This window comes from Poecilia reticulata, chromosome 21, assembly GCF_904066995.2.
Source record: "Poecilia reticulata chromosome 21, P_reticulata-male-v2, whole genome shotgun sequence".
Classification (NCBI taxonomy): domain Eukaryota; kingdom Metazoa; phylum Chordata; class Actinopteri; order Cyprinodontiformes; family Poeciliidae; genus Poecilia; species Poecilia reticulata.
In genome coordinates this window covers 23,056,918-23,084,807 of record NC_088850.1, presented here as the reverse complement: position 1 = coordinate 23,084,807, position 27,890 = coordinate 23,056,918, and the positions used below count along the sequence as shown (strand labels likewise).

General features: G+C 39.7%; 3 protein-coding genes across 6 annotated transcripts in view; all 3 read left to right on the top strand.

Annotated features, from left to right (window-relative positions):
* The first annotated feature begins 3,014 nt into the window (after nucleotides 1-3,014).
* Nucleotides 3,015-10,770, top strand: LOC103458011 (putative G-protein coupled receptor 139). The gene is made up of 3 exons (XM_081602780.1): nucleotides 3,015-3,332; nucleotides 7,405-7,510; nucleotides 8,081-10,770. Exons 2-3 carry the CDS (start codon nucleotides 7,432-7,434, stop codon nucleotides 9,088-9,090), a joined length of 1,089 nt encoding a protein of 362 aa, XP_081458906.1. The 5' UTR covers nucleotides 3,015-3,332; nucleotides 7,405-7,431; the 3' UTR covers nucleotides 9,091-10,770.
* A 1,735-nt stretch (nucleotides 10,771-12,505) lies between these two features.
* Nucleotides 12,506-19,302, top strand: traf3ip2a (TRAF3 interacting protein 2a). Of its 4 annotated transcripts, none has more exons than XM_008398538.2 (10): nucleotides 12,506-12,618; nucleotides 13,072-13,105; nucleotides 13,221-13,661; nucleotides 16,235-16,331; nucleotides 16,429-16,610; nucleotides 16,693-16,781; nucleotides 16,859-16,927; nucleotides 17,008-17,112; nucleotides 17,246-17,320; nucleotides 18,429-19,302. In XM_008398538.2, exons 2-10 carry the CDS (start codon nucleotides 13,090-13,092, stop codon nucleotides 18,573-18,575), a joined length of 1,221 nt encoding a protein of 406 aa, XP_008396760.2. In that variant the 5' UTR covers nucleotides 12,506-12,618; nucleotides 13,072-13,089; the 3' UTR covers nucleotides 18,576-19,302. The 4 variants fall into 4 exon arrangements, with proteins under 4 accessions (XP_008396760.2, XP_017157555.2, XP_008396761.2 ...); XM_017302066.2 differs by having other exon boundaries at nucleotides 12,526-12,618; nucleotides 13,075-13,105; XM_008398539.3 differs by having other exon boundaries at nucleotides 12,542-12,618; nucleotides 13,039-13,105.
* A 7,564-nt stretch (nucleotides 19,303-26,866) lies between these two features.
* The window catches only part of rev3l (REV3 like, DNA directed polymerase zeta catalytic subunit), a 62,210-nt gene continuing 61,186 nt past the window's right edge, over nucleotides 26,867-27,890 (top strand). The window contains exon 1 of the mRNA XM_008398541.3: nucleotides 26,867-27,564. Coding sequence (XP_008396763.2) covers nucleotides 27,426-27,564 — 139 coding nt within the window. The 5' untranslated portion in view covers nucleotides 26,867-27,425. The remainder of the gene's footprint in view (nucleotides 27,565-27,890) is intronic.

Below are 27,890 nucleotides of genomic sequence, written 5' to 3'. Positions count from 1 at the left end.
AGTCCGATTATTATAAGTTACTTTGGGCTTGTTTTTTTTAACGTCGCTAGCAAACGTAATGAGTCGCGGGTTGCGGTTTTTTGGGCTCGTTGAACAAGAAGTTCCTCATTTGGGCTTGGAAACAGTGGCGGAGCTAGACTTTTAAAGTTGGGGGGGCCAAGGGGAGGCCAGGACTACCCCTCTGGGGGGGCAAAATTTATAATGTGTGTGCGCACATCTATCTAGTCTATATATATATATATATATATATATATATATATATATATATATATATATATATATATATATATATATATATATATATATATATACGTTCCCACCCTCATCTATGGTCATGAGCTTTGGGGTCATGACCGAAAGAACGAGATCAGGCCGAAATGGGTTTCCTCCGCAGGGTGGCTGGGTTCTCCCTTAGAGATAGGGTGAGAAGCTCGGTCATCCAGGAGGGACTCAGAGTAGAGCCGCTGCTCCTCCACGTCGAGAGGAGCCAGTTGAGGTGGCTCGGGCATCTGGTCAGGATGCCTCCTGGTCGCCTCCCTGGTGAGGTGTTCCGGGCACGTCCCACCGGGAGCAGGCCTCGGGGAAACCCAGGACACGCTGGAGGGATTATGTCTCTCGGCTGGCCTGGGAACGCCTTGGGATTCCCCCGGAGGAGCTGGAAGAAGTGGCTGGGGAGAGGGAAGTCTGGGCCTCCCTTCTGAAGCTGCTGCCCCCGCGACCCAACCCCGGATAAGCGGAAGAAAATGGATGGATGGATGGATGGATGTTTTTAAACTTTCAGGATTTCTTGTTGATGATGAGGGGAATTAACACAGTAAAATACTTAGCAGTTTAATTAATTTGTTTCCATTTTGCAGAGGGGGAACAGATTATATCAGGCGGTTGAAATATTTTGTTCCCCCATCCTAACTTTGGCAAAAAAAGAGCAAATGTTATGAAAATCCCAAGATTTCTTGTTGATAATGAGAGGAATGAAAACAGTAAAAGACTTTGCAGATAAATTAATTTGTTTCCATTTTATAGAGGGGGAACAGATTATTTCAGGCAGCTGAAATATCCATTCTCTCCTCTTCTCCCCCCATAACTTTGGAAATAAAAGCAACTGTTTCTAAATTCTCAAAAATTATGTGTGATAGCATACTAGACATTTCCTTAATCCGGTAATCTGTCATATTTCACATTAGAACGGGATTGGCCAAAAAGTTTACACTCTGATCTTTTCAGGAAGTCTTTATTTTTGTGCGCTGCTATCGGCCAGCTTCCCTCCTCCTTTATCAGAAATGAAAAATTATAAATGCGTGTTGGAAACCTGTGTTTGTTGACTGACTTTTATTGGCTTACGAGACAAAAGCTGAAAAAAGATCGATTCTCTTCGCGTTTAAAATAACACAAAACAGGGTAAAAAAGACCTCCACAGAAGACCTCGTTTATTTATGTATGTATTTTTATTTTTGATAGCTGCCGATTAAACTGAAAGTTACAACATTGACATGATTATATGAATAGTTTTTACCGAGAAATCGATCAGAAGCGCCGTGAAAATGGTCAGATCCGCCGGATTAACTTCTCTGGCTGCAACCGGCTCCCGACACAGGGGAACAGATTTTCACAGTCCCGTTTTGTGAATGCGCCTTATGGACATCTTTATTCTGTAAATGTACAACTCATTCTGTTATTTAAAAACAACGTCCACATTCCCACTGGAAGGACCCTCTGACTCCCTGTCTGTCTTTAAATCCCGGCTGAACGCGCTACTGTTCAGGCATTCGCATGATCTCCTTATTATTATTTTTTTATTATTTGGATTTTTTTTTCTTTAAAATTTATTTTTACTTTTGTGAGGTGACATTACGTGCCCTTACATCACCTTTTAAATAAAATATATAATAATAATAATAATAATAATAATAATAATAATAATAATAATAATAATAATATTATTATTATTATTATTATAAATACTTAAAACCGCTTCAAACAAGGACATTGCCATGGTTACTGCTTCACGTGGTGGCAGACTTCCGGGTATTTATACTAATTTACATATGTATTTGTGGGTGGCGACAGGGCGAACCAGCAGCTGCGCTCTATTTCCGCAAATTAGGATTTATAAAGGAAAGGTGCGCGGCCACGTGCGTGCGCACAGCTTTAGGTATCAGATTTTTTTTGTGCGCCGCACCCGTACGCCAAGTTTTATTGTGAAAACTGCACAGCCTTTTATGCATGAGGCCCCAGATGATTATGATTCACAACTTTCGCTGATATAGTTTTCAGCCAAGTCAGAAGTCACCAGGATGAGAATCAGTGTTTCCAAATCCGGGACCGTGGTCTTGAGTCACAAAAGGGTAGAACGCCTATTTTAGTTTCTGGAAAAAGTCCTACCCCAAGTGGAGGAGTTTATGTATGTCTGGGTCTTGTTCATAAATTATGGAAAACTTAGAGCGCTATATATGCAGGCGGATTGTTGCTCCGAGTGCTGTACCGGTCTGTAGTGGTGAAGAGAGAGCTTAGTCAAAAAGTGAATCTCTCCATTTATTGGTCGATCTGTGTTCTACCCTCATATGGTTACGAGCTCTGGGCTCTCCCTTAGAATTAGGATGAGAAGCTCAGTCAGCAGGATGAACAGGAGTAGAGCTTCTGCTTCTCCACATCGAGAGCCAGTTGAGGTGGCTCAGGCATCTAGTTAGCCTGCTTCATGGACACCTCCCTGGTGAGGTGTTTAAAGTTCATCCCACCTGGAAGAGACCCAGAGCAAGACCCAGATGGTCTGGGAATGCCCTGGGATTCCCCTGGAGGAACTAGCCCAAAGGTATGGGAGAGTCTGGGTCTCTCAGCTTACACTGCTGCCCCCGCAACCCGACCCCAGATAAGCTGAAGGTAATTTATGGATGGTTTTCAATAGGGCTATAAATATCAAACGGATTTTTTTTACATTATCATTTCGAAAATCATTTTTGAAAAAAAATAAAAATTTTAAAAAAGTAACAATATTTCCTTCTATATCCTAGGAAAAAGATGGCTAGCTCTCCAGAATCTCTGGATCCACCAGACTCTCAGGATCAAATAAAATCTCCATCGTTAAAACATGGCTCACTCTACCATTCTGTTTCTTTTCCTCCAACAGTCATTAGCATCAGTTGAGGATCAGTTTGGGGACATTCTCCTCCATTCACCTATAAAGAGAATGAATCCCTCCTTCTTCAGTCTGTTAGATCCCTCCTTCTATTTAGCAAAGCCTCGTCCATATGGAGCTGTAATCAGCCTGTATCTGTTTACAAGACTGTTTTATGGCAGGAGCATAGCTAGACGGAGCACCGCCTGAGATCCAACAGGTTTGACTGATTTAAAACAATTAGAGATTAAAAAGTAGGAATGTTGTTTTTGGTTGATCACAGGGGGTGAAAGTAGTTTTAAATTATTCTATGGGGGTTCTATGACAAGAGTATGTGTGTGTGTGTGTGTGTGTGTGTGTGTGTGTGTGTGTGTGTGTGTGTGTGTGTGTGTGTGTGTGTGTGTGTGTGTGTGTGTGTGTGTGTATATATATATATATATACATACATACACAGAAATTATACATTTGCTTCTTTGTGTGCTTTGGAGTTTCTGTGCGTATGAAATTTTTGCAAAGCGATAAAAGCTGTGTAGCTCTTGAATTGCTACAAAATGGAGCTGTATTTCCTTCAGCCCACTGGCTGCAATGTTGACACCGCGAGATGCAGTGAGATCTAAATTCTGAACGTAGTCTTCCACATTGGGTTGATGGGGTAACGGGTCCAGAAGGGAACCATAGACACACTAGACTAGACACAAACACCATCTTCATCAGTTCATTTTAAATCCTGCATCGTATTCAAAAACAATCTATTATTAATAATAATGTCACCAAAAGCTGCTAATGCTGCTCATCTGATGGAGACATAAGAGAGAAGCTACTATTCTTTTAAAAACAGATATAAACATTTGTTCATCAGTTGGTTTAATAGTTAAAATACAATAAAATTGAAAAACCAACAGATTCATAACCAGTTTACAGGAAAGCATAGAAATGGACTCATTTATCTCCTGCCCGGCTATCAGCAATGTGGGCTGCTGACGCTGTGCTGCCGTTGGTGTCAAGCTCTCAGTTACACTGAAAAAGCTTGAAGACATTTTGTTCTGTCTATTGTTTACGTTTCCGCACCGTACAGAACAAATGTGTTCAAGTGGGTCATCATTTCTTTGGGATCATCCTTTATTCTATTTCTATGCTAACGTGTAAAATTATTAAACCAAAATGATTTCTTTGTAGCTCTTTTCCAAGCAGGCAAAATTTCTTGTCACAATTTACAACAGCAGCAGCAAATGTTTGTTAGTATTTAATTTTTTTAAGTCAAGTATGATTAAAAAATTTTAAACCTGGATAGAATGATGAAAAATCCCACTTAAATTAAAGGTTTTAATATACCATCATCAATCTAAACTTAATATTTAACCATTAGAATCTCTGTTTTAATTCCTAGCCTCCTGAAATATACCCTTCCGAAGTCCGTCATGGCGCCTCGAATGATTAAGAGACGCAGTTGCAAAGGGTTAATAGTTTGAGTCATGCAGAACTGATTTGACCGTTTCCATAGCAACTCTCAGAAGCAAGACATTCCCCCAGAACTACAGTGAGCTCATTGTAGCTATGACCTCATCTATGACATAGATCAAAGAACATCTGAGGTTATGAATGTTTGGATCTCAAAACAGGAGGTTATATCCAAGCAGCTCTGTGATCGTTAGCACCGTGTTGGACAAATATTTTGACAATGGAACAGATTGCAGTCAAGACCATGTTTTTTCCCCTGACGTTTGGAGCAGGTTATTTGATCACCACAGGAGTGAGAAAGCTTTTTAATAAGCTTCTTCCTGGGGTCACTTTTGACATCAGTAGTTACAAGGATGAGTATGATGAATTTAACGCCTATCCATAGGCGTAAGAAGCGGGGGGGGGGACGGAGGGGACATGTCTCCCCCTCCCCCCCCATATTAGAGACAGTCACATTCCCCCCCAATAATTTCACCGCAGTTGCGAAGAATTTTAAAATCTTCCACTCACGTGCTTTTATTTTGAAGGCGCATAACAGCGCATTAGCAGAGCGCTTCCTCTCCCTCCCCCCTCTGAACGGCTCAGAGTAAAGGCAGCAGCAGACCCAGTCAGAGAAACTCCGTTTGAATGAGGTGAACGACCAGTCAGGAATGTTGCCATGAATATCGCTCGGTTATAACATCTTGTCAGTTTATTTTCATATATAGAACTAAATCTTTTTGGTTAAGCCGTTTTAATTCTGGGATCGTCACATGTTCAAAATTTTACTGTTAACTTTGTTTAAAAGTTAGCAAGTCTAGTCAGAATGAGACTGAAACAGCAACGAAATGAGCCTTTTTATTATTTAAAGTGAGCAACACCTGATCGTACTCGACCACTTTACATGTATTTATATTATATTATATTATATTATATTATATTATATTATATTATATTATATTATATTATATTATATTATAATATAATATAATATAATATAATATAATATAATATAATATAATATAATATAATATAATATGGATGGTTTTCCATCCATAATATAATGGATGGAAAACCATTATATTATTATTATTATTATTATATTATTATTATAATAATAATATATTATTATTATTAATATAATGATAATATATTATATATAATATATTATATATAATACATAATAATATTATATTATATTATATTATATTATATTATATTATATTATATTATATTATATTATATTATATTATATTATATTATTTAGATATTAAGGAGAACAGCAGTGCTAGAATGATGTTGACGAAAGGTGAAGAAGCTCTGGTGAAGTCTTCATTTAGTTTATTGAAATATGTATTAACCGGTTTTAATTTTTAAATAAACTAAACAATTTTATTATGAGAGGAGCAGGTCAGGGAAGACATAGAGCCAGGTGGAGTTTCAGAATGTGAAGATATAAAAATTACATTAATTTCAATAAAACCAGAAAGCAGAACAGGTGAAGACTGATGTCAGGTTGATTTCTTTCAACGTTTAAATATTTTTTTCATTATTTCCACACTATAAGGGTAATGGTTAGGAGACAATAAGAAAAGTGCTTGAGGACAGGTTTAAAAATAAATTAGTGAAAATTTTTGCTACACAGTAAATAGAGTTGAGATGTATAATAATGTATATCTGAAAATTAAGTTGTTTAAATTCTCATTCTGTATGATAAAAACATACTTTTATTTAGCTCACAATTTGACACTGTACATTACTGTAGTGTCTATTGTAAATCCATGAATCCATGCAGGAACATCAGGCTGCAGAGAGTCAGAGGGAGGCAGAGACAGAAACACATATCCGTAGATATTTTAGTTAAATGTTTGCGGCTGAAAATGACAAGGAAAAAAACATTTAGCCTGTCTGTGCTACCAGAGTATGTAGCTTGCTAGTTGTGAGGCAAATGCTAAAGTGAGTGTTCATCCTGGAATGACGGTCATTATACTATGCATAACTTTAACCTGATTATTGGATTGTAAATAGTAACATGTTAGAATACTTGTCACTGAAAACAAGGGTCAGATTAGAGTAACGCATTACTGACATGTTGTAGGGCTGTGTAATAACATCGATTTTGCAATATATATATCGATATTTTCTTTCCTAGAAAAAAAATCAATATTCATCCACAAGTATCGTAACATACAACTGTCACCTTGCTCACTCACTGCTTGCTTCGCCGGGAGAGTGATTCGGTCATCAGGCTTAGAGTGATTCCTTCAGATGTTAAGTGTCAAGGTTAAAAAGGTATCAAATTATTCAGAGTGGGGTACTTGGTGCACTTTATTTACTTTACAAATGCAGTTTTCAGTTAAATTAATTCAATCCAACTCTATAACAATCACAAATCACTCTGTCCCTCTAAAATCTTTCAGAAAATCGCAAAAGTGTATTGAATTGTATCTTTTTCTGAATATCACAATATATATCGTATCGTGAGCAGAGTATCGTATCGTGAGATTATTGTATCACTACAGCCCTAACATGTTGATGGCACAATAGTTTATGACATTTCTGCTCAAGCTATTTACTGATCTGTCAGGTTTCTGATATGCGTCCCCCCATTGACAGACTCGTTTACTCCACTGCTTCCTCCTCGTTAATCACTGACAGATGAAATTAACAGCAGAAAATCTATATATTTACTAAACTATTTATCAGCTAAATATAGTCTTTCAATTCATTCCACTATATAATTTCTTAAATTACAGCTCAGTAAGAGGCCGTATTTATGTTTACAAATTTAGTATTTAAAATTGTCAGTAATAGGTCTGTGTGTAGTTAATGTATTCTTACTGGCTTTACTGCAGGTATTACATGTACGAAGTGGATGAATCATGGAGGGAGCCAGCGTCTCTGTGTTTGTCACCGTGCAGAAAATCTACTACCCGTTGCTTTGCATCGTGGGTATTCCAGGTTTGTCATCACTTATGAAAGCCTATAGATTTATTACACACAGAGCGGTGTGTTTCAAATGTTTACTTCTCTTTAATCCAATGATCATGGCTTATAATTAATAAAGTTCAAACTTCAGCTCCACAGAAAATGTGATTATTCCATATTGATTTAAGTAGTCTTGTTGTTTTTAGGTAGTATTCTATTTTATTATTTGTTCTTTGGAATTTGGGGATTTTCATTAACTGTGAGTTATGATCAGCTAAATAAAACATTTAAAAAAGATTAATGCATGAAGTATATGAATAACTGCCAGCTTATAGTTTACATTATGTTACTTTGTGCTAACTGTGGAAATAAATAGATTATTTATAATTAATATTTACAAGGTTATTGCTGTGGAGTGTTAGTGTCAAAACAAGAAATATAAATTGAAAAGAATAACCTGAGAAACATTTTAAGAATTATTTATTTAAAGTAAAGAACCATCTGCTTTTGAATACAGGGTCAACAGAATTCCAGAAATAAAATAAAGGACATTGATGAGCTGAGGTAAACAACACAGCTTTTTGGTTTTGTGTTTTCTTCCAGCAAACCTCTTCACGTTCTATATGATCTGTTTTCGTAAATGTGGGATGTCCAACACGGCCATCGTTTACCTGAGCTGTCTGGCCATTGTGGACACCTTCTACCTGGTGTGGGTTATACTTCTGGACCTGACTCTGACCTTTTGGACTGTGCAGCCCTTCTGGCACTCGTACCCATGGTGTGTTATTCTTGGATTCCTTCAGTATGGCTCCCTCTACAGCTCCTCCTGGATCGTGGTGGTGTTCACCATTGAGCGCTACCTCGTCCTCAGAAGCACCACTTCCAAACAGAATTTTTCTCAAACATGGGACACTAAAATGTTCTGCACAGCTATTGTCCTACTGTCCCACCTGGTCTCGGTGCCAATGGGTTGGATCAACATTGTCACACCTGTAAACCTAACCATGGACGGAGAGAACATGACACTCCCCCGCTGTCGATATCGTAATCACACCTATTCTACAGTTACAGTCTGGATAGCTACCTTTCTCTCTGGAGGAATCCCCATTGTGCTCGTCATCATCTTCAACTACCTCATTGGGTACCACCTGTGCCGGGCCAGCAACCTCTTCACTAAGGAGGAACGGCGCATCATGTATGGAAGGAACACCAGAGGTACATTGAAAAGAACCATTCTCATCCTGGGGACTGTCTCTGTGGCCTTTGTCGTGCTTAGTCTTCCTCGCTTTGTCACATACTGCATCCTAAGAACCAGGTACAATGATGAAAGCTTCAACAGGAACGACTACAGCATTCCAATCAACGTAGCCGGGGACGTGGCTAACATGCTCCAGAACCTCAACTCCACCACCAACTTCCTGCTCTACTGCATGGTCAGCCGCCGCTTCAGGCAGGAGCTGGTACAGGCTATGACCTGCAAGGCAAAGGCCCGCGAGCTGAGTACTCTCCTGAACCACACTACAATGAAAGTTTTCTCTGTTGTAAATCATAAGGCTTCACTATCCAGCAGCCCGGTGACTGTGGTGTTAACCAGTCTGAAACAGACAGAATAGAATAGAACTTAATTCCATTGAATTCTGGCCTTCATAGATTCAATCTCTATGATGCTACCATTAGGATGCCAACATGGATTTTTATCCAGTCCTCCAGTCTGGTCCTACGGTGCAATAATTTAAATTACAAGATGCTTGGACGTCTAGTAGACCCAAGACAAGATGAGTGGTTGTATCACAATTGGATTATTATAGCCAGGCATTTGCTAGAGAGGCCAACTGACTGTGACACAGTGAGTAAAGACCATCAGACACTGAGCATCCTTCATTAACACCTGACAAAGTTTGATGGGGTCACACTTTGGCTTGCCCTGAGGATGCCTGTACCAGGTGATGCCAAAAATGTAATGACTACTTCTCACAGTGCAATGCATTCTGAATGAACTCATATATTAGTTCCAACATTGAGCCACCATGTTGCCTGTACATCCAGCATGCTAGGCAATTGAACACCGCTTCCTGACATCATGTAGACCCACATTCCTAATATCTCCAAACTTTGTCAAGTGCTACAATTGAAGTCTCAGACAACCATGTGGCACCATCTGAAAATCACACTGAGTTCAGCAGTGTGATTTTCACTGACTATTAGAGCCTTCGGCTGCCTCTTTCTACCTTCTGATTCTTGTTCTAGACATTCAACCTCTAACTTCTGAAAAATGTTGGAAGTTGCATTAACCTCCAAACGGGTGTAATTTTCTAACCCTGGCTTTCTGTACTCCATCCTTGGTCTACATATGTACCAAATTGTCCAAATCAAAAAAAAATTTGTGGATGCCTTGATTGGTCGATCAGGTGGTAATTTCTTTAATCAGCCTGAAGTGTATGACAACATATATGTTTAACTTAGCTGTTTTTTATGTGTAGTTGTAGTTTGAAAATACTTTAGCAAAATGCTTTAGCATAGCATATAGCATAACATACTAAAGCAGGGCTTTTCAAAGTGTAGGGCACGCACCGCTGCACGAAGGGAAAGCAAGAGGAGAAGTAGAATTCTTCAGGGACTTGAGGAAAATAAATAAACCAGAAAAAGTAACTGCAAACATTTAGCCAACTTCACCAAGTCTATACCAGAAGAAAAATGGATACATTTTTAATACCTGAAGTATCATGGCTAAGGAGACAGACTCTGGGCCAAACAAAAATGAAGGAAAGTATGATATTAATTATTTGAAGTTGGGATTTTAATGGGTTGGGTCTGAAGATGCAGTGTTTGCAAAAACCTGTGAGTTTGTTTTTTGTTACAGGAAGCTAAATGAACTGTAGTCACATCAGAGTAGTTCATACTTTTAGTGTTTTATCATATTGTGTGGTGCTACACAAAGCTAAAGCAGGTAAACCCAACATCATCAAGTGGAACCTGGAACATCTAGAATACCAACAGCAGAAAGTGTATTGTTTTGGGGAGGAGCTGTTAACTTTGCTCTCTGAGAGGGCGCTAACTCTAACACACTTTGAAAACGTCTGAGCTAAAGTATTTCTGATAGTAACATCTTGTGTGGCTATTACTGTAAACCTGTGTGTTGTTAAGAGTTTATTCAGGCTCTTGGTGGATCATTGAACATAATAAAAGGAACTGGAGATTGTCTTGTTGATGAATAAAACTTGGTTTTTGTCAGTTAATTTTGTCCAAGTTGAAATTTCAATTTATCTGAAAACGGGCCAGTTACCAGTATGAAGGCATGCGACAGTTTTAACATGTTTCAATTTTAAAGTTTAAACATTTATGTCTTATTTTAAAGCTGCAGTATGTAACTTTTATAAACGATATGAGTTTTTACATATTTGTTAAAACTGTCAAGATGTCACAGCAGTAAAACACAAGACAGATGTGAAAATATTCAGCTCCTCTGCCTCCTTATGCTCCTACTGTCTTCTGCAGAAGTACACAGCTCTATCAGAAACAACCAATCAGAGCCAGGAGGAGGGCCTTGGTGCTATCACGCTCTCAATCATGCTCATGTATTCTCTGCAGCTGTGTAAATGGCAGAGAAAAAACTCACCATTACAGGAAAACTGTTTATCTGTCATCATCTAATCTGAACATTCACACCAGGCTCTGATGAGGGGACTAGCTGTGGCAGTAGAGCAAGGAGGAGGGTGTAGTAGTGCATACACTAGGGTGATTGCCAGTGTTTATGTCATTAATACATTAACATTAATATTTATTTAACATTTTGTGCAAAGAATATAGAAATGACAAGGGGAGGAATTGGAGCCAAATTGCTACCGCAGTTGATAAACCCGGTAAGTTTTCAGCTGTTCTTCGTTAACGTGACATAAATAGGTTATAATGATTTTCATTGAGTCAGGACTTTACGCTGACTCTAGCCGCATGCATTGCAGGTAGATTCTAGTAAAGCATTGATTAATGCCTGATTTTAAAATTAGTTAACTGGACTTGTAGCCTTTATTTTGTGCTCATGTGGCTGGACACCACACAGCACGACGAACCCTATCGAACCGTTATACCTGGGATTTCTGTCGGCTAATGTGTCTTAGGTTTTGAAAATGGGCCGACTGTCGGCCGACAACTCGTGTAATGTGCGCTGGACATTACACTAAGAAAATGAGGAAGAGATTTGTCAGTGGAGAGCACCGGAGTTTAGCCTTTTTTCGTTCAGTGTCATCAACAGAAAGAAAAAAGGCAGGAAGAGACGATAAAGCCGATAATTAAAATGAGGTCAATAGGTTTAATTTATCGTGCGATTAATTGATTTATCGTTTATCGCGACAGGCCTCACACCACTGTTTAAACTTTACCTTTATTAACATAAAGTTACCTAATTTTTAAAGTGCAATCAGTAATACTTTTAGAACAAATTTATATCAGTAATAATTTATTGGTTAATGTCAAGTTGTCATAACAAAGACATAATGAACAATGTCAACTTTGTCAAAAGTGTCATAATTTACCGAATGACGCTTTATGACAACAGTCATAAATATTCATGAAGGCTTATTCATGTTCAATTACAGGTGTTTATGACAGTGTCATGTCAGTCTTATTCACGCCCTTCAAATAAAGTGTTACCCATTATTCTTATTAAGATAAACCTATTTTAAACTTATTGTTGACAAACTATAAGATGACTGGCAAGTTTGTTTTTTTAACCAAAGCAGTTAGTTTATGTTGTGCACTTTGTTTTAATCTTACTTATATAATAAAGCTTTTATATTTTTAGTGAAGATTAAAGCAAAATAATCTATAAAATAAATTAACTGTGCAATGTATCACAGAGAAAGATATATTCAATAAGCTGTTTTAAAAGTATGTTTTTTTTAGGGGGGAGAGGGTGGGAGGGGTTATTGTTCTTTCCCGTTTAAATATCAGGTCAAACAGTTACACCTGACAGTGTAGCTGTAGAAACAACCTGATGGGCAGTACTGGACTTATTGCCCAATGCCATTTGCATAAATGGGTCACGAGACTGAAAAACTTTGCATAAACCAGGAAGAAGGAATGTTTCCTGTTTGCTTCAGAACAGGTCTGCTCAGTAGTTGAGGAATCGGAAGACTTTAGCTAAGGTGGGTCAGATCACGTTTCTCTTTATTCTTATTTGTTCTTATTTGTTCTTGTTTTGTAGTTCTGAACACCAAAACTTGTGAGATTTTCTCCTTCTTTGGGAAACACACCTGCCTTAGCTTCAAATCAGTATTTCTGACCTTTGTACTAGTTTCTGTGTGATCGCATTACATCCCAGCCAGCCTGAACAGGTAGAGTTGTTGCTTCATACACTTCAGTGACAAAGATTAATAACCTAGTAAAGGTACTCCTGGGAAAGGCTTTTCCATGTTCTGTGATATTTTCAGTAGTAGCAGCAGTTTCTGTTTGTTGATCCTGACTCCGGGTAAGCATAAAAACTGTCATAGCAGTTCTTATGCAACATTCTGTGTTTGTTTCTCTATGTTGGGTAGAATGGTATGAAGGGTGTTCTGTTTTCTTAGGTTGCTGAAATGTTGTTCTCCTTTCCCCTAAAGTAGCTTCCTGTGAAGAAAATGGACAGTCACAAAGGTAGGCAACACTTTCTTCCTCAGTCTTGCTGTGTTTCAGGAAGATCTGTCTTGTTGATCAGAAAGTAGTTCCCTGTAAACTGTAAACTTATTTTCCTTTTGGCTTGTTCTCTTAGGTCCTTGCTCTCATCGGAGCATTCCTGTTGAGACGGATGAGCGGATGACAGTCTCAGGTATTGACTTGGCCTCGTTCCCTTCTTGTGACCAGTGTGGCGGACATGAAGAGAGCGTCAGGAAAGTTGAGAAGCATGGCTGTGGTAGGGAAGTGAGTGGGGTGGGCCCTGCTATGCTCCCTGAGGGACTGTGTCAATACGAAGGAAGAGCAGCTTCTCAGGCTTATGCTGACCCTCGCTTTATGCCCCAACATGCGGCTCACCCAGTAAGACAGAACCAGCCATTTTACGAACAGGACCCCAGGAATGGTCAGAGGAGGGGCCTCACAGGCACTTCAGACTATTCTTTTGAAGAAGCAGAATCCTTGGAGCCTCCGTTACCACTCATGTCAAACATGAACTGGGTTCACCACAGTGTGCCACAACACCAACTGTGTATGCCAGGTCAGTGGAACTGCTGTATATTCAACATGATGTTCACTCTAACAGTAAGGGTAACATGTACCCTTGTAAACACAGTGCACATGTGTTTACCCTGAAGAACCTTTTGTTTACACCTCTTTTCAATCCATTATTTTGAATAGTTAACCTTTTAAGTAAGTAAGAAAATGAAGTCTGTGAAAAGGGAACCCATACTGTGCCTTCCAAAGTAATTCATGTTCTTGATTTATCCATATGTAACTCAATATCGATGATGTTAATTTGTTAACATGTCATGAAACACAAAGACTGTCAGTGAAGACCCATGCTGAGACAGATTTATATGGTCTGTTATGTAATTCAGCCACTTCCGTGTTGCTCTAACAATGAATTCAAGGTTACTGAACATATCTGGTATCAGCTTTCAAAAGTTTGAGCATCTGTGATAAAGAGTTTTGTGTTTGTGTGAAAGGTTAATCCGTTGTGGCTGAAATGCACACCATCTATACAAGTAGGCCTGTGATGATAACAGATTTTTATGGACGATAAATTGTCCCAGAAGTTATTGCGATAAACAATTATATTGTTTATTTGAGACAATTTTCAAATAATATAACATTAATTATATTACAACTCATTCTAAAAGAACAATAAACTGTATATTTTAACAAACATTCAACACTGGAACTCTTTAAATATCTAAAATAAAAAATAAAAACAACAAATAAAATGAATTATGAAGTCTCCGTGGACAAAATTATCCTTCAAAAAAAGAAATAGTTGAAATCAAAGCACCAAACTAAATACTGTCATCCAGGTAATGGTGGAAAGAAAGAGAAAAGGGAAAATTGATAAATTATACAAATGTAAATTACTGAGTTTGTTTTTATTTATTATGCAATTCAGGGTTTCCCCCTGTGTATTATAAGCCTGGCGGCCCGCCATGCTTTACTAGCCCCGCCACCAGGCTAAGCCTTGCTTGTTTACGTTTCTAGGAAAATTCAAAAAATAAAAAAATCTTTTTTTGTTTGTTTGTTTGTTTGTTTTTTAAAGCCGGGCTGCAAGCGTCTCTTTTCTCTTAGCATTTCACCAGCAGAGCAGATTTATTCCTAAAGGTTTATAGTTTATGCATTTAAAGCCGACGCGCGCAGACTAATCACTCAGCTGGCGTCTCTGCGCTTCGCCTCGCGCGCTGCAGCTGCTTTACCTCAGCGGGCTCGCGCTGCCGCCTCCTTTCTCTCAAACTGGACACAGGCTGACCTGTATGGATATTTACACAAACCTACTGTGAGGAATTATGAACCTTTGGAGAACTCTAGGTAAGAGTTTAAAACCCGCAGCGTTAGCTCTGGTTGCGCAGCTCAATGTGAACTGCAGGAATAACTTGTAGCGAAGTGGTGAGAATGATTTATCTTTGTGAACGAACAATTATATGCAGGGTTTACATCTCAACACGCTGCCCAGCGTGTGGCTCTGTGTCTGTCTTCCCTGTAAAGTTTATGTCTGTGTTCCCGGTTGGCTGGAGAGTTTGTGGATAACCAGCAGCGCTAACCTCATCATGCAGGTTCAGCCTGGTGATGAGCTTTCGCGCTCTCCTCGGAGTCACGCACCACACTGATTTTATATTATTTTATTATTTTTTTTAGTATTATTTTTCCGGTTACACGATGTATCAAACCATATCAAATGTGTTGTCTACTTAGAGTTAATACGCGCAGCCGCACGGAGATCTGAGAAACTCGTCCCATAAACTCGACCAACCAGAATAGTTTCTGTGACACTTATTAAAAACTCAACAGACATAAAATGGAAGAGCTACTAAAGCCACATAAGCAGCATTGAATTAAATCTCCTGTTTGTTGCGCATCTCTGCTAGTGCAGCAGATTTAACTCATCCTGCAGGGCGGGTCCAAGGCTGGATGAGGCCTTGAGCAGAATTTGATTTAGGGGCCCCTTTTGTTGCTAAAAATATCAGCACCTCTAACAGCTTCTGTGTTAGATTTAGTGAAATCTGGGAGAAGGGAGTAGTTCAAAGATTAAACTCACAGCATCAGATTGTTGCTATGGTAACAAAACAATCTAACTATGAATATTGTTCTTTGAAGTTTTACAAAGTGAACTTGACAGCTCCTTAAAATCTTGTATTTAAATGTTAAACAATTTAAAATCATTTAATGTATGTATGCCTAAACAATTGGATAAAATTTAACAGCATTGATAATCTCAATAAACAAGTGTTACATTTATGTATCTGTGGTCTGTTTTAAAATATTAGTGTTTATGGGGGCACTGAGGCCCTCGGGGCCTGATGGAGCCGCTGACTTAATTTGGATTAAACAGAAGTGCAAATTTGTTGTTTTTAGACTAGTTGTGGGTTTAAATAGCATTTCACTGGAGATCTTTTCCTGTAACATATAATTACACAGTAATACTTTTACATTTCCTGTCAACTTAATATTTTTAATACAAAAACACGGTGGACCGCCTCGATGCCCCGACCACCGGGCTTAGCAAGTTTTCTGGGGGAAACCAATTAATTGATTTATTGCTTATTGTGACAGGCCTATATATATTTGTTCTACCATTCTTCCCTGCAGGCCCTGCTCCAGTACAGAGACAGTATCACCATCCCACACCCCATCACCAGAAGAATAACTGTCGCTACTATCAGGACCTTCCACTGCAAAAACAACAGTTTGTTTTCAGATCTCTACTTATTTAGCAGTGGTGTGTATATAATACTCTCTGCACTTTGTCTTCACGGTGGATTATATCTTGGATTCCTCTGCAGGAATGTCCCACAGAGCACTCCTCAGCTTGAAGAGGCTCCAGATGTTGCTCAAGGTTTAATGCCTCAGTGCACACCCCCTCCTGTTAACGTGATGCGTGAAGTCAGCGTGGGTTGTTCTGCTGCAGGTGCAGGAGCGTTCACTGGAGAGATCAGGAAGACCATCAGCTTGCCTGAGGAGAGCAGTAAGCTATATCCTTATATAGCAGGTGCTTGCTACGTCATCCTCTCCTGGTAAAAGGTGTTTCACTCACCTCTCTATTCCAGGGAATGTTTTTATCACATATTCCGTGGACACTGCTGGCGAAATCATTAATTTTGTCGGATTTTTGACCAGCCAGGGTTTCAAACCAGCTGTAAGTCTCCTAACCTTTCAATCAGCGTTTGAGGCAATCAGACGTTTCACACACTGAGCTTGCATGAATCTCCACAGATCGACATCTTTGACAATCCGATCCGAAGAATGGGCATTAATAAGTGGATGGATCGCTACCTGAATGATGTGAGTCTGTCTGATGACCTGTCAATACCCATCAATACAGAGTATTTTCTAAAAGTTGACTGAGTGGTGTTGTTTGACAGAAATCAGTGCTCATCATCGTGGTCATCAGCCCCAAGTATAAGGAGGATGTGGAGGGAGGTGGAGATAACGACCACGGCCTCCACACCAAGTACATTCACAACCAGGTCAGTTGGCTGTGCACAGGATCTGATTGCAGTCATGCTGGACAGTGACACTCCTAACAGAAAAAAACAAGTAGATGGTTTACCCTATGTGAAAGTTGTGGTGTACCACTATCTATCCTTTGCTCTGCCACAGATTCAAAATGAGTACATCCAACAAGGCTGTCTAAACTTCAGACTGGTTCCTGTGCTGTTTCCCAATGCAACTAAGGTAAGAACCGACTTTCACAAAAATCTTCATGTTGTTAATTCTGACTATTAAACATCTCCTAAGATCCATCCAGCTTTAATACCAGCACAACTCCTGCATGTCATGAGGAGCCAGTGCCCATATCAAGTTGTCAGTGTTCAAGGTACACCCTGGACATGTTGCCAATTCATCAAAGAAGTCAAAGCAAACTACCAGGCGAACACCAATAAGAAATTTAAATTGTCCAAATACCATGGATAGGGAGAACTTACAAATTCTATACACAAAGACCAGGATCTGAACTCTGAAGAGGTAGAGTACACTCTGACCAGATCACCACAGGGAAACACAAGACAACCGGGAACGCACACACTTACCAATTGACAATTCAGAGTGAACAATTTGACCCAACAGTCCTGTTTATGTATGGACTGTAAGAGGAAGCTGGTATACCCAAAGAGAACCCATGAATGAGCAGGAAGAACATATAAGCTCAGAAAGATCCCAGGTTAGGATTCAACCCCAGAGATTCTTTCTGCATGTTTACTGATTTTGATGTTGGCATTTGACAAAATGTAACGTTTATTACTTTTTTTCATACTTGGTGACTGTATGACGTTTTTATGAAGCAAAACACTTTGAACTGCCTTGATGAAATGTGCCAAATAAACTTGACTTGACTGCATGACAAAACTTATTAAAATCAGAGACACCATCTAACCTGAAATAGCAGAGAAAACATTATTTAGTGCCTTTTTAATTTAAACACCATTGTATATTTTAAAACAACCTCTGTGCAGTACCCTCCCCTTCTTCTGTCAGTTAAGAAAGGGAAGTAAATGTGGTTTTCAAACTACCCTGGGAACTCCCACAGCATCACAAAGAATGGAATTTGGACTGAAGTTGATAACAGCATGGATGGTCTCTGTCTTTGGTCTGGACCACATGGCGTCTTCATCCTAATTTAAAATATGTTCGGTTCTTCTTAACGTTTGAGCCATACTAAACAGACGAGCGCTGTGATAAAAAGGGGAATGAGCTGTTGGGAGTGTGTAGAGCTGAGATAAAGAGACTTCAAGAGACGGGTCCCCTGTTTGCTGACCCATTCTGCTGCCTCTGTTTCTGTTAGAGACACGTGCCCAGCTGGCTCCAGAACACCAGGATCTACCGCTGGCCCAGCGACACCCAGGACTTACTGCTGCGTCTGCTCAGGGAGGAGCGCTACATCATCCCGCAGCGGGGCCCTGACATCACCCTCACTGTTCGTCCTTTGTAATGATGAAAAAAATTAACTCTTAGAAAACAGGTTTTCTTCCCAGAAACCAGACATAGAGAATCAAACAATTCAGTTTTAATCTTTGTTGTTTGTTCCTCTGTTTTCACGTTTTTGTTGATTTGAGGTAGCTTCACCTCCAGTATTTATTACTCAAGCCATACTCTTAGAACAGATGAAAGCAGGCACAGGAAAATCCAAGAACCTAAGCATTTAAAGTTGTTATTATCATTGATTATTGATATGCTTGGAAATAATTATTTTTTGACCAGCAGGGGGCAGCAGAAGAGACTATACACTCAAATCTGATTAGTTTACAACATTCTTTGGTAAACAATTTTCAGTTAAGCACACATTCAAAGGCATTAACATTTACAAACATGTATATTTCTGTGGAATCATTTTTTATTTCTTTTGTTGATGAAACATTTGACCATTCAGGTACAAGGAAGCTCTCTGAGTATAAACACATCTTTACTGGAACTGTAGCTACGTAGTTAATTTTCAGCTATTACATTTCCGAGACTTCTCAGATTACATAGGCATATTTATTATGTCATTCTAGATAACATCATTAGTAGATTCATCAGCTTCATTTTACACTCTGTCAATGTTTGGGATGATTGACCAGAAGGTGGCAGTATGCATCAATGTTAACCCTACAAGAACTAAGAATCGCTTTACTGTTGTGCTGTTTCGCTTTGCCGTTGTAATAAAATCATGAATGGAAGCTAAATGGTGGGGATTTTATTTTGCGGGAGAAGAAAAAAAAACATAAGTGGATTAGTAAAGCATCAGCGTGTTACCGTGTTCTGTAGGCGAGCCACAGCTCACACATCCGGTCCAGATGTTCCACACCAGCGCCCTGATAAGGGAGCATTGTGCCTGCAACGACCTGGACTTCATCCTCCTGCCCTGCCGCTGTGCCCCGACTCACTCAGAAGGTTGTTAAAGCTGCCAGCAATGGATGATTTGCTCACATCTGCTATTGTTCTGTGTGTGTGTGTGGTGTGTGTGTGTGTGTGTGTGTGTGTGTGCGTGTGTGTGTGTGTGTGTGTGTGTGTGCGTGCGTGCGTGCGTGCGTGCGTGCGTGCGTGCGCGCGCGCGCGCGTGCGTGTGACGCGTGGATGTATGTGCATGTGTGTGTTATCAGCACCAGGTGTTTTTTAATCTAAGCACAAATGCAACCAGAACCAATAAATCCAGCCTTTGTTATTGTGCTGCTGGACACCCAGGCCGCTCCACGCAGCCTTATCAGGCGCAGACATTTTCCCCATTTTTGAACTGGACCTTGCTTCCATCTTTTCACACAGACTTGCATATCACAATTCGTATATGTTTTGGTTTTAGATTTTATTAAACTCAGTTTGATTAGAAGGAAAGCATTTATTCTCAATTTGATTTAGATCCTGGTCTTTAGACTGCATCATTATGGCAGATGAATCTGCAGTGATGTGAACCATTCATGGAAGGTAAACTTTCACTCAGTCTTATGTGCCATCAAATAGGTTTTCTAGTAGAGTTTTCCTTCATTTATCTACATCTATTCATCAGCTATATGACCAACAAAGGAACAGGGATGTTCCTGACCCCTCCACCACCATGTTTCACTGTGGGTACGGTGAAACATAGTATGTGTGGCAGTACTATTGTGCCACACATAGGGTTGTACAGGTATGTAAGACAGTTCCATTTCTATACCTTCTTACTCTTGCCCCTACATGACTTGCTACAAACTTTAAATTGGACTTCATTCGATAATAGTTTTACCCATTCTTCTGTTTTATGAAAGCCAGATTTTTGGAGTGCATAACTCATAATAACACTGTCAACAGGTTGTCAAACTGGAGTTTATCCATCCTCTTGTCTGAATGATGCTCTCCTTGCCCTGATCTGTGAGTTTACATGTCTTGAGTGAGTTAAAGGTTTTCTGTTATGTTCTCCATGATGATGGATTGAACAGAGCTCTCTAAGATGTTCAGATCATATTGTCTCAGAACCTAACCTTGCTTTAAACATCTTCTTCCCTAACCTGTCTGCTGGGTTCCTTGTTCATGATAATATCAGAGTACAACCATATTAATGCTCAAACAATATATATATTTCTGTAAAACGTGTTGAAACCTAGCACTCCTGCTTTGCATATAGAAGGTCCTGGATTTGAATCCCGGCCTCGGGTCTTTCTGCATGGAGTTTGCATGTTCTCTCTGTCCATGTATGGGCTCTCTCTGGGTACTCTGGCTTCCTCCCACAGACCAAAAAATTAAAGACAACATGACTGTCAGGTTATTTGGGTTCTTTAAATTCTCCTTAAGTGTGTGTGTGTAAGTGTTTATAAGTGTGTGTGCATTATTGTTTGTTGTCCTGTCTGTCTTTGTGTTGCCCTGCAATAGGCTGGCGATCTGTCCAGGGTGATCCCACCTCTCGCCTGTTGACCGCTGGTACCAGTACCCCTGGCTTCCCCAGTAAGGATAAGAGTATGTGATAATGGAAGGATGTTGAAACCTTGCATTCATTGTCATAATTCTTCACAATTTGTGTTAGTCTGTCACACAAAATCCTGACAAAACAAACTCATGTTTGTAGTTCTACCATGACAAACTATGAAAATGTTCAAAGGGTATGAAATGTCTCCATTTTCATGTATCATCTTTTTTTTTTTCTAGCCAATTCTGGTTGATTGACCAGAAATATTAATATAAGTTCAATGTCTTGATGAGACTGAAAGACTGAAAAAGACAGATTTGGCTGTTTTGAAATATAATAATTTAACTGGCACTGTCGGCCAGTTAAATTATGGCAACCATTTTATTGGCTTTATTGAAAGTGTTATTCATCTCAAGTTTGCTATGCTATAATAAATAGTCTTATACCAGCCCATGCCTCCCCCAACTGGCTGCTAATAGTGGTGCATAAGGTTGTTTATGTCATTCATTTATATAACAGCTAGCTATAAGAAAGCGACACGTGTTTTAATGTTTCTGTGTAATGTAAACTGCTCCAAATGTTTAGTTTTGCAAACAGGAAAAAATCTTGCCTAATTGATCAAATTAATGTTGTTTTGGTTCATTTTATTAAACAAACAATATTATGTCAAATCAAATTTTCTGAAGTTTACATAAGTTTATTCCCTAATCAAAAACAGAACTGGAGTGTTGCTTTGATTCTTTCATGAATGTTTGAGAAAACCTTTAATCTCCCGTAGCAACCATTCAGCTTCACAAAATGCTTGAGTGGACCTAGCGCCACCTTTGAGGACGAATCTCCTCCTTGAAGCTATCCATCCATCCATCCATCCATCCATCCATCCATCCATCCATCCATCCATCCATCCATCCATCCATTCATGCATCCATCCATCCATCCATTTTCTGTACACCCTTGTCCCTCAGTGGGGTCGGGAGGTTTGCTGGTGCCTATCTCCAGCTAATGTTCCGAACGAGAGGCGGGGTCACCCTGGACAGGTCGCCATTTTGTCGCAGTCCTTAAAGCTACAGTTTATAATTTCTGTCTCACAAGGCACCCTTCCTCACAACTTCCCCACTCAGCTCCTTCAGACTAGCAGCAGCAATTAGCAAACACCTGATGGAATTGTGCATCTTCTGAGCTCATCATACAAGCCACTTTTCAGTGCAACACTGGTAAAATGTTGTTAAAGGGTTAATAAAGGAGTGATGTGACAACGTCCTGAAGGCGGAGTTTCAGAAAGACCAGGAGTTTTTAAAGAGAGAGAGGCCCGATTTCAATGCATAAAATATATACCATTTTTATAACAATTGATGGGAACATAGTTATTTGATTGTGCTATAAAAAGGCACTATGTGCTTGGAAAATACTTAACACTGGCCCTTTAAACAATAGAAGACCTGTACTATAACAGAAGATGGGAATTCACAAAGTTTGATTAGTAGTATAGCCTCAAAGTTATCCAAACTATCTGTCCTATTCTCATTTCTGGATCAGGTACCAGAGCAGTAAATTGGCAAACTTCTACCCTGTTAGCATATCCACAAGTTTTCATTTCAGGAAAAAACTGTGACAATGAGTCAGAACTTTGCCCCTGTCTATCCTTGATTCATCTCCATCTCCATCACTGTGACATGCTCTTTAAATCCAAAGGCTTATCTGAGCAGAAAATGGCTCCTCTCCCTTTGGGACCATCCATGGTGAAATCATCTGCACTCGATGTATTATGAGGCACTTTAGATAAAAGCTCACACCAAACACTGCATTAACTGTGGCATATATCATATTTTTTTTAGATTAGTTTGATGGTAAATTTGTCCCTCAGATGCGCTCTCAGCCCTCAGGCTGGCTGTCGGCAAACCTGAGCAGATGCTTGCTGATTGGCTCATTAGGAATGCCAGGCTCTCACTCAAGGTCAGCCTACTCTCTGTCAGGTTAAGATTCCCTTTCCATCAATGTGAGGATGCTGATGAGGCATTTTTCATCGCCGTGAAGTCATTAAATGTGATGTCCCCGGGATGAACCAGCTGTTTGGAGAGGCGGTCGGCTCCTCCAGTGGAGAGGGGAGACCGTAGGGAGGCCAACCCACCCCCCTTTGCTTCCTGCCACTTTCAGGCTGCTACATTAGACTGAGTGGGACTCTGAAGAGGAAGAGAGGCCGCTGTGCCAGGGAAGCAGCCTCTAGAGACACCCAGGACTGGTCATGTAAATTACAAGACTGAAAATAGGTTGGAGGACCAGAAATGAATTGTTTGAAATTCATTCAAATTTGGAGTTTTCAAATTCCAATTTGAAATTGGAATCCAGAAATGTTCATTCTAACAAGACTAAACAGTGCCATTACATTAGCATTTTCTCAATGTATGGAGCTTTGTAAATGTATATTACTTTAATTCATTTTGCCCCAATTTTATATGATGGACCAACTTACAACAGTGCCCAAACTGGATGCAAAAGAAAAAGGGTTTGGTTTAGTTCTTAATAAAAATCTAAAAAAGCGTGATTAGCATCGGGACCACATTTTAGCCCTTAATTAACATCCAGTGTAGTGCACCTTTGTGAAATTGCATAATCTCAAACTTTGATTATCTCACTGAGCACTGGAATTAGACAACGATGGAACTGTAGCTGCAGGCAAAACACTAACATTGTACATCATCCTTTTCTCTAGCAGGGACATTGAAGCTGATCAGAGTGGATGGAGATAAACAGAGAACAATCCTGAGGTAAAACTTGTTAAAAGCTTCAAAATACTTGAAACTGGGGTTAAGGTTCACAGTCAAGCAGGACAACGTTCCTAAACATGGCCAGATGTGCTATGGAATTAGATTAAAACATAGTTAGCCTATATGTTTGAATGACCCAGTCAAAGTCAAGATCTAAATACAAAGTAGAGTCTACGGGAAGTGCATATTGTGCATATACAGATTTCTAACAATTTTTTTATTTTTATGTCATGAATAATAGTTCTTCCACTACACCACAATGGACTGTTTTGCATTGCTTTGTCACAAATGTGTGATAAAACCACATTTCAAGCATATTTCTTAGAGAGTTTAGCTTTTAGAGGAGTTGGGTATTTGAAAAAAAATCGGTCAGCTGTAACTTTTTTCACTGTCTGGCCATTATTAGGCGGTAAAAAATATGTGCATTTATGCAAATATACAAATAAAGCAGGGGACACGTAGAGGAGGATGTAAGAGAGGTGGAGGTATGTTCTGGAAAAGCGAGGAATGAAGATTAGTCGCCAAAAGACATAATGTGTGTATATGGGAGGAGCATAAGTGGGATAGGGAGTAGAAGTAATATGGGACAAGATGTTAATATTTAAACGGTCCAATTCAATGGAGAGTGTGGAGAAGAGGTGAAGACGTGTATGCAAGCAGGGTGGAATGGGTGGAGAAAAGTGTCAGGTGTGATAAGAGTTTCATCTTCTTGGGGAACTAAATCCTATTGATGGGTAAATGAGGCGTCTTGAGGCGTTTCGACTCATAGCAACACTGTATTGATACTGTGTCGATACTGTGTCACTCAATACTGACACCTGCTGGACATTAAAAATTCCTACAGGCAACGTAGTGATTTGATGAACAAGTCTGTAATAAGATTTAAGTCTTTAAATTTTATTTGAAATTTTTTTTTTTTTTGAAATTTGAAATTTTATTCGAACATGATACAAATATAAAAATAAAATAGTGCACAGTAACAAGAAGTGCATAAAAAAGAAGAGTAAATACAGATATTTGTTTCAATTAACATATGCTCAAAATGGGGTAGGAAGAAGTGAGAACTTATTAACTCCTACCCCCTAAACACTTGAAAAATTACAGTCCTACTGTTATTAACAAAATCAAAGTCAAGTCAAAGTCAAGTGGCAGTCAGCAGTTACTAATATTTACCTATACATTTTCCCTTTTTATGCTGGTTTGTCTTTCCAAACCCTTACACCAAGTGTTATCTTCAATACACAAATTATTGCTTTCTCTCACCTATATGTCTATCTCTATTGACCTCCTTGTATATGATATGTTGTATTATGTCATATCTTCAGTTACATTTAAAATATATTTGATATACAGTCAATAAAGAATGTGAACGTACCATGAAGTGAAAATTTAAGTGAATGTGTTTGGAATGAGGATGCATGGACTGTTTTTTCCCACACATTTTTATTTAAAAAAAAAGTTTGCACAACCTTTTGAAATTAAGCCTATTACGCTTTTTTGACAACTTCTGCTGTAGAAAAAAATTAAGTAAACACTACATTTACAGCGAACCCTTGTTTTTCTTAGGGGTTGCGTTCCGAAAATAACTCGTGATAGGCGAAATCCGTGAAGTAGTTACCTTTATTTTTTTTACAGTTATTACACAGCATAAATAAATACTCTACATTGAAACCAAAGAACAAAACCTGTTTTCAGGTCAGCGGATGTGCGTGTGCATCAATCGGGCCTTATTAATGTGATCCGCAGTCATGTCATTAAAGCGTCTCCTCCAACCTGCACCGCCAGATTCACAGCTGGATCTACGGCAGAGCGACGGATCTCATCAAACGAGCCTCCTGTCGGGTTTTTGCGCTGCCTCTGGCCACAGTTTTTTTTTTTTCCGGCAGACATTGAAAGTTTCAGTTTCCATTTCCTGAGTGGCCAATCTGTATTAAACACCGTAACGTTATTGGCACTCAGGTAGCGCGGAGACTTTTTACCAATCATATGGTCAATTAGGACGAAGAACACTGTGGGGGAAAAAAAATCTGCGAAGCAGCGATACCGTGAAAAGTGAACCGCGTTACAGCGAGGGTTCACTGTATATGAAATAATTTATAAAAAGCAACTGAGTAATTTGTAGAATGGCTGCATATCTGAGTTTATCTGGGACTTCATTCTCATGCCTGGCCTCATAATGCCTCAGCATTGAAAAGGTGGATTTATTTAAATAAGACAGTTTAGTGAAACATATGCGACACTTAACCTGCAGAACATAATATGAAAGTAAACTAAAAGTCAGTTTCAGCTGAATTTGGGTTCAGATAGATTAAACAGAAAATGACAAGAACCGGATGAAACGACAAAAATGAAAACAAATGTATTTTCCAATATAAGATCAAAATGGTCCCACACTGCGGAAATATTTCCTTTGAGGCTGCTCCATAGTTGACAATGTAAAAAATAAAGAATTTGTTTGGCAAATGCTTTTGACAGATTCGCTTCCTTATAAACACAGTTTGGCATCCAGCGTCATTTCGAAACAGTTCTGGAATTGGTCACGTGACTTGCTGAAACCAATACGCGCACCGACTCCGGTGTTTGTCTATGGGCTTGATGCATGCGCCGGCGCGTCGGTGTTGCTGGACCCATCACTACTAAATCCGTAGAAATCCAGCGGTGATAGCGTGGGCATTATTTTTCAATTTGTTTTATTTTATCAAAACCAAATAAGTTGAGAAAAATAAACTCTGGTAGCTACAGCTAATTTTACTAAAGCGCCCTTTAAGGAGGCAGCACACCTTAAGGATACATCAACATTATTTTTCAACTTAACTTTGAAATTTTCCGGTTTCAGTACTTCCGTTAGGTCTATGACATAATTTCCTTACCGGAGGTCCCGTAGAAATAAATTGTACCTCATATTGCTGGTAGGGCTTGTTTGACTGCTGTGTATGTTTGAAAATATGTATTTTTGAAAGTATGTATTATTAGTCGTGAAACTGAAGACCATAAATAACCAAATTAACGCATTCTTTGTAATTCTCTGACTGTGAAAAGGAGTATTTGCTTTGTTTTGAAACGAACATCGGAAGTACAGATGATGAAGTTGTGTCCAACTTCATCATCTGTTAGTTAACCTCCTGTATGTAGCCTATTATGGAAGAAGGGGGAGCAGAAGCCGGGGGATGTCTGATTGAGAAGGACTGGCTGGGATTAGCTCTCTGAGACGTGATTTGGGAAGATAACCCTGCATACCGGAAGCCTGCGAAACGTCTTCCTCGGCTTTAAACAATAACATAACCGAGAGCTAAAATCACGAGTTAGCACTAAGTCCAGCATGGATCCAGCAGCTGGAGAGAACCGGGCAGCAGCGCCAGAAGCAGCGGCAGCCCTCCCCCATCGAGGTTAGGTTTCGCGGCAGCAGTCGAACCTTTTACGGCGGTGACTATCTAGGCGCGCGGAAGACACGGGAATCTTTGTTGCCGTTTTGTTTTTCTTCATGGGACACAGCTGGGCTTTCTCCTCGCTTTGTTACCAGTTTTACCGCGGTGACAACCCTCCATTTGGCTGACTTGGAGTAGCCTATAAAGTCCCGGAATCTTACGGACTCCCTGCAATAGTTTTTTTTTTTTTTTTTAAGCTTTTTTCTCTACCGCTCTTTCTGACGGACGCGGCAGTCATGTTTGCAGTGCGCATAGTCACCGCAGACTACTATCTCGCAAGTCCCATTAAAGGCCTGGACGTGTCTTACTCTGAATTCAGGGAGAGTGAGGTGAAGAAGGTACCGGTGGTGCGGATATTTGGAGCAACGCCTGCAGGTTTGTCACTCATTTTTCTTCCTTTGGCGAAAAAAAAGCATAACCTCACTTATACAGTCTTTAAGCGCGCACGCGCATGGGACGTGCTTGTTGCTGCTGTTTGGACTCTCGCGTGCACAAATACAGTGTTGAGGGAAACCTAGCGGGTCGGGTGTTGTATGCAAAACGGCAGGAAGATGTAGTTTGGGTGTTGACACGTTGTGGCGACGCGACCTGAGCCGCTGTTGCTGCCAGCAGCAGCAGCGGTGGGAGTCCTCCGCTCCCTCCTCCCCTTCGCGCTGCTTTGTTTTCTCCTCCTGCTCCATCACGGTGTGCTGGTGGTGGAC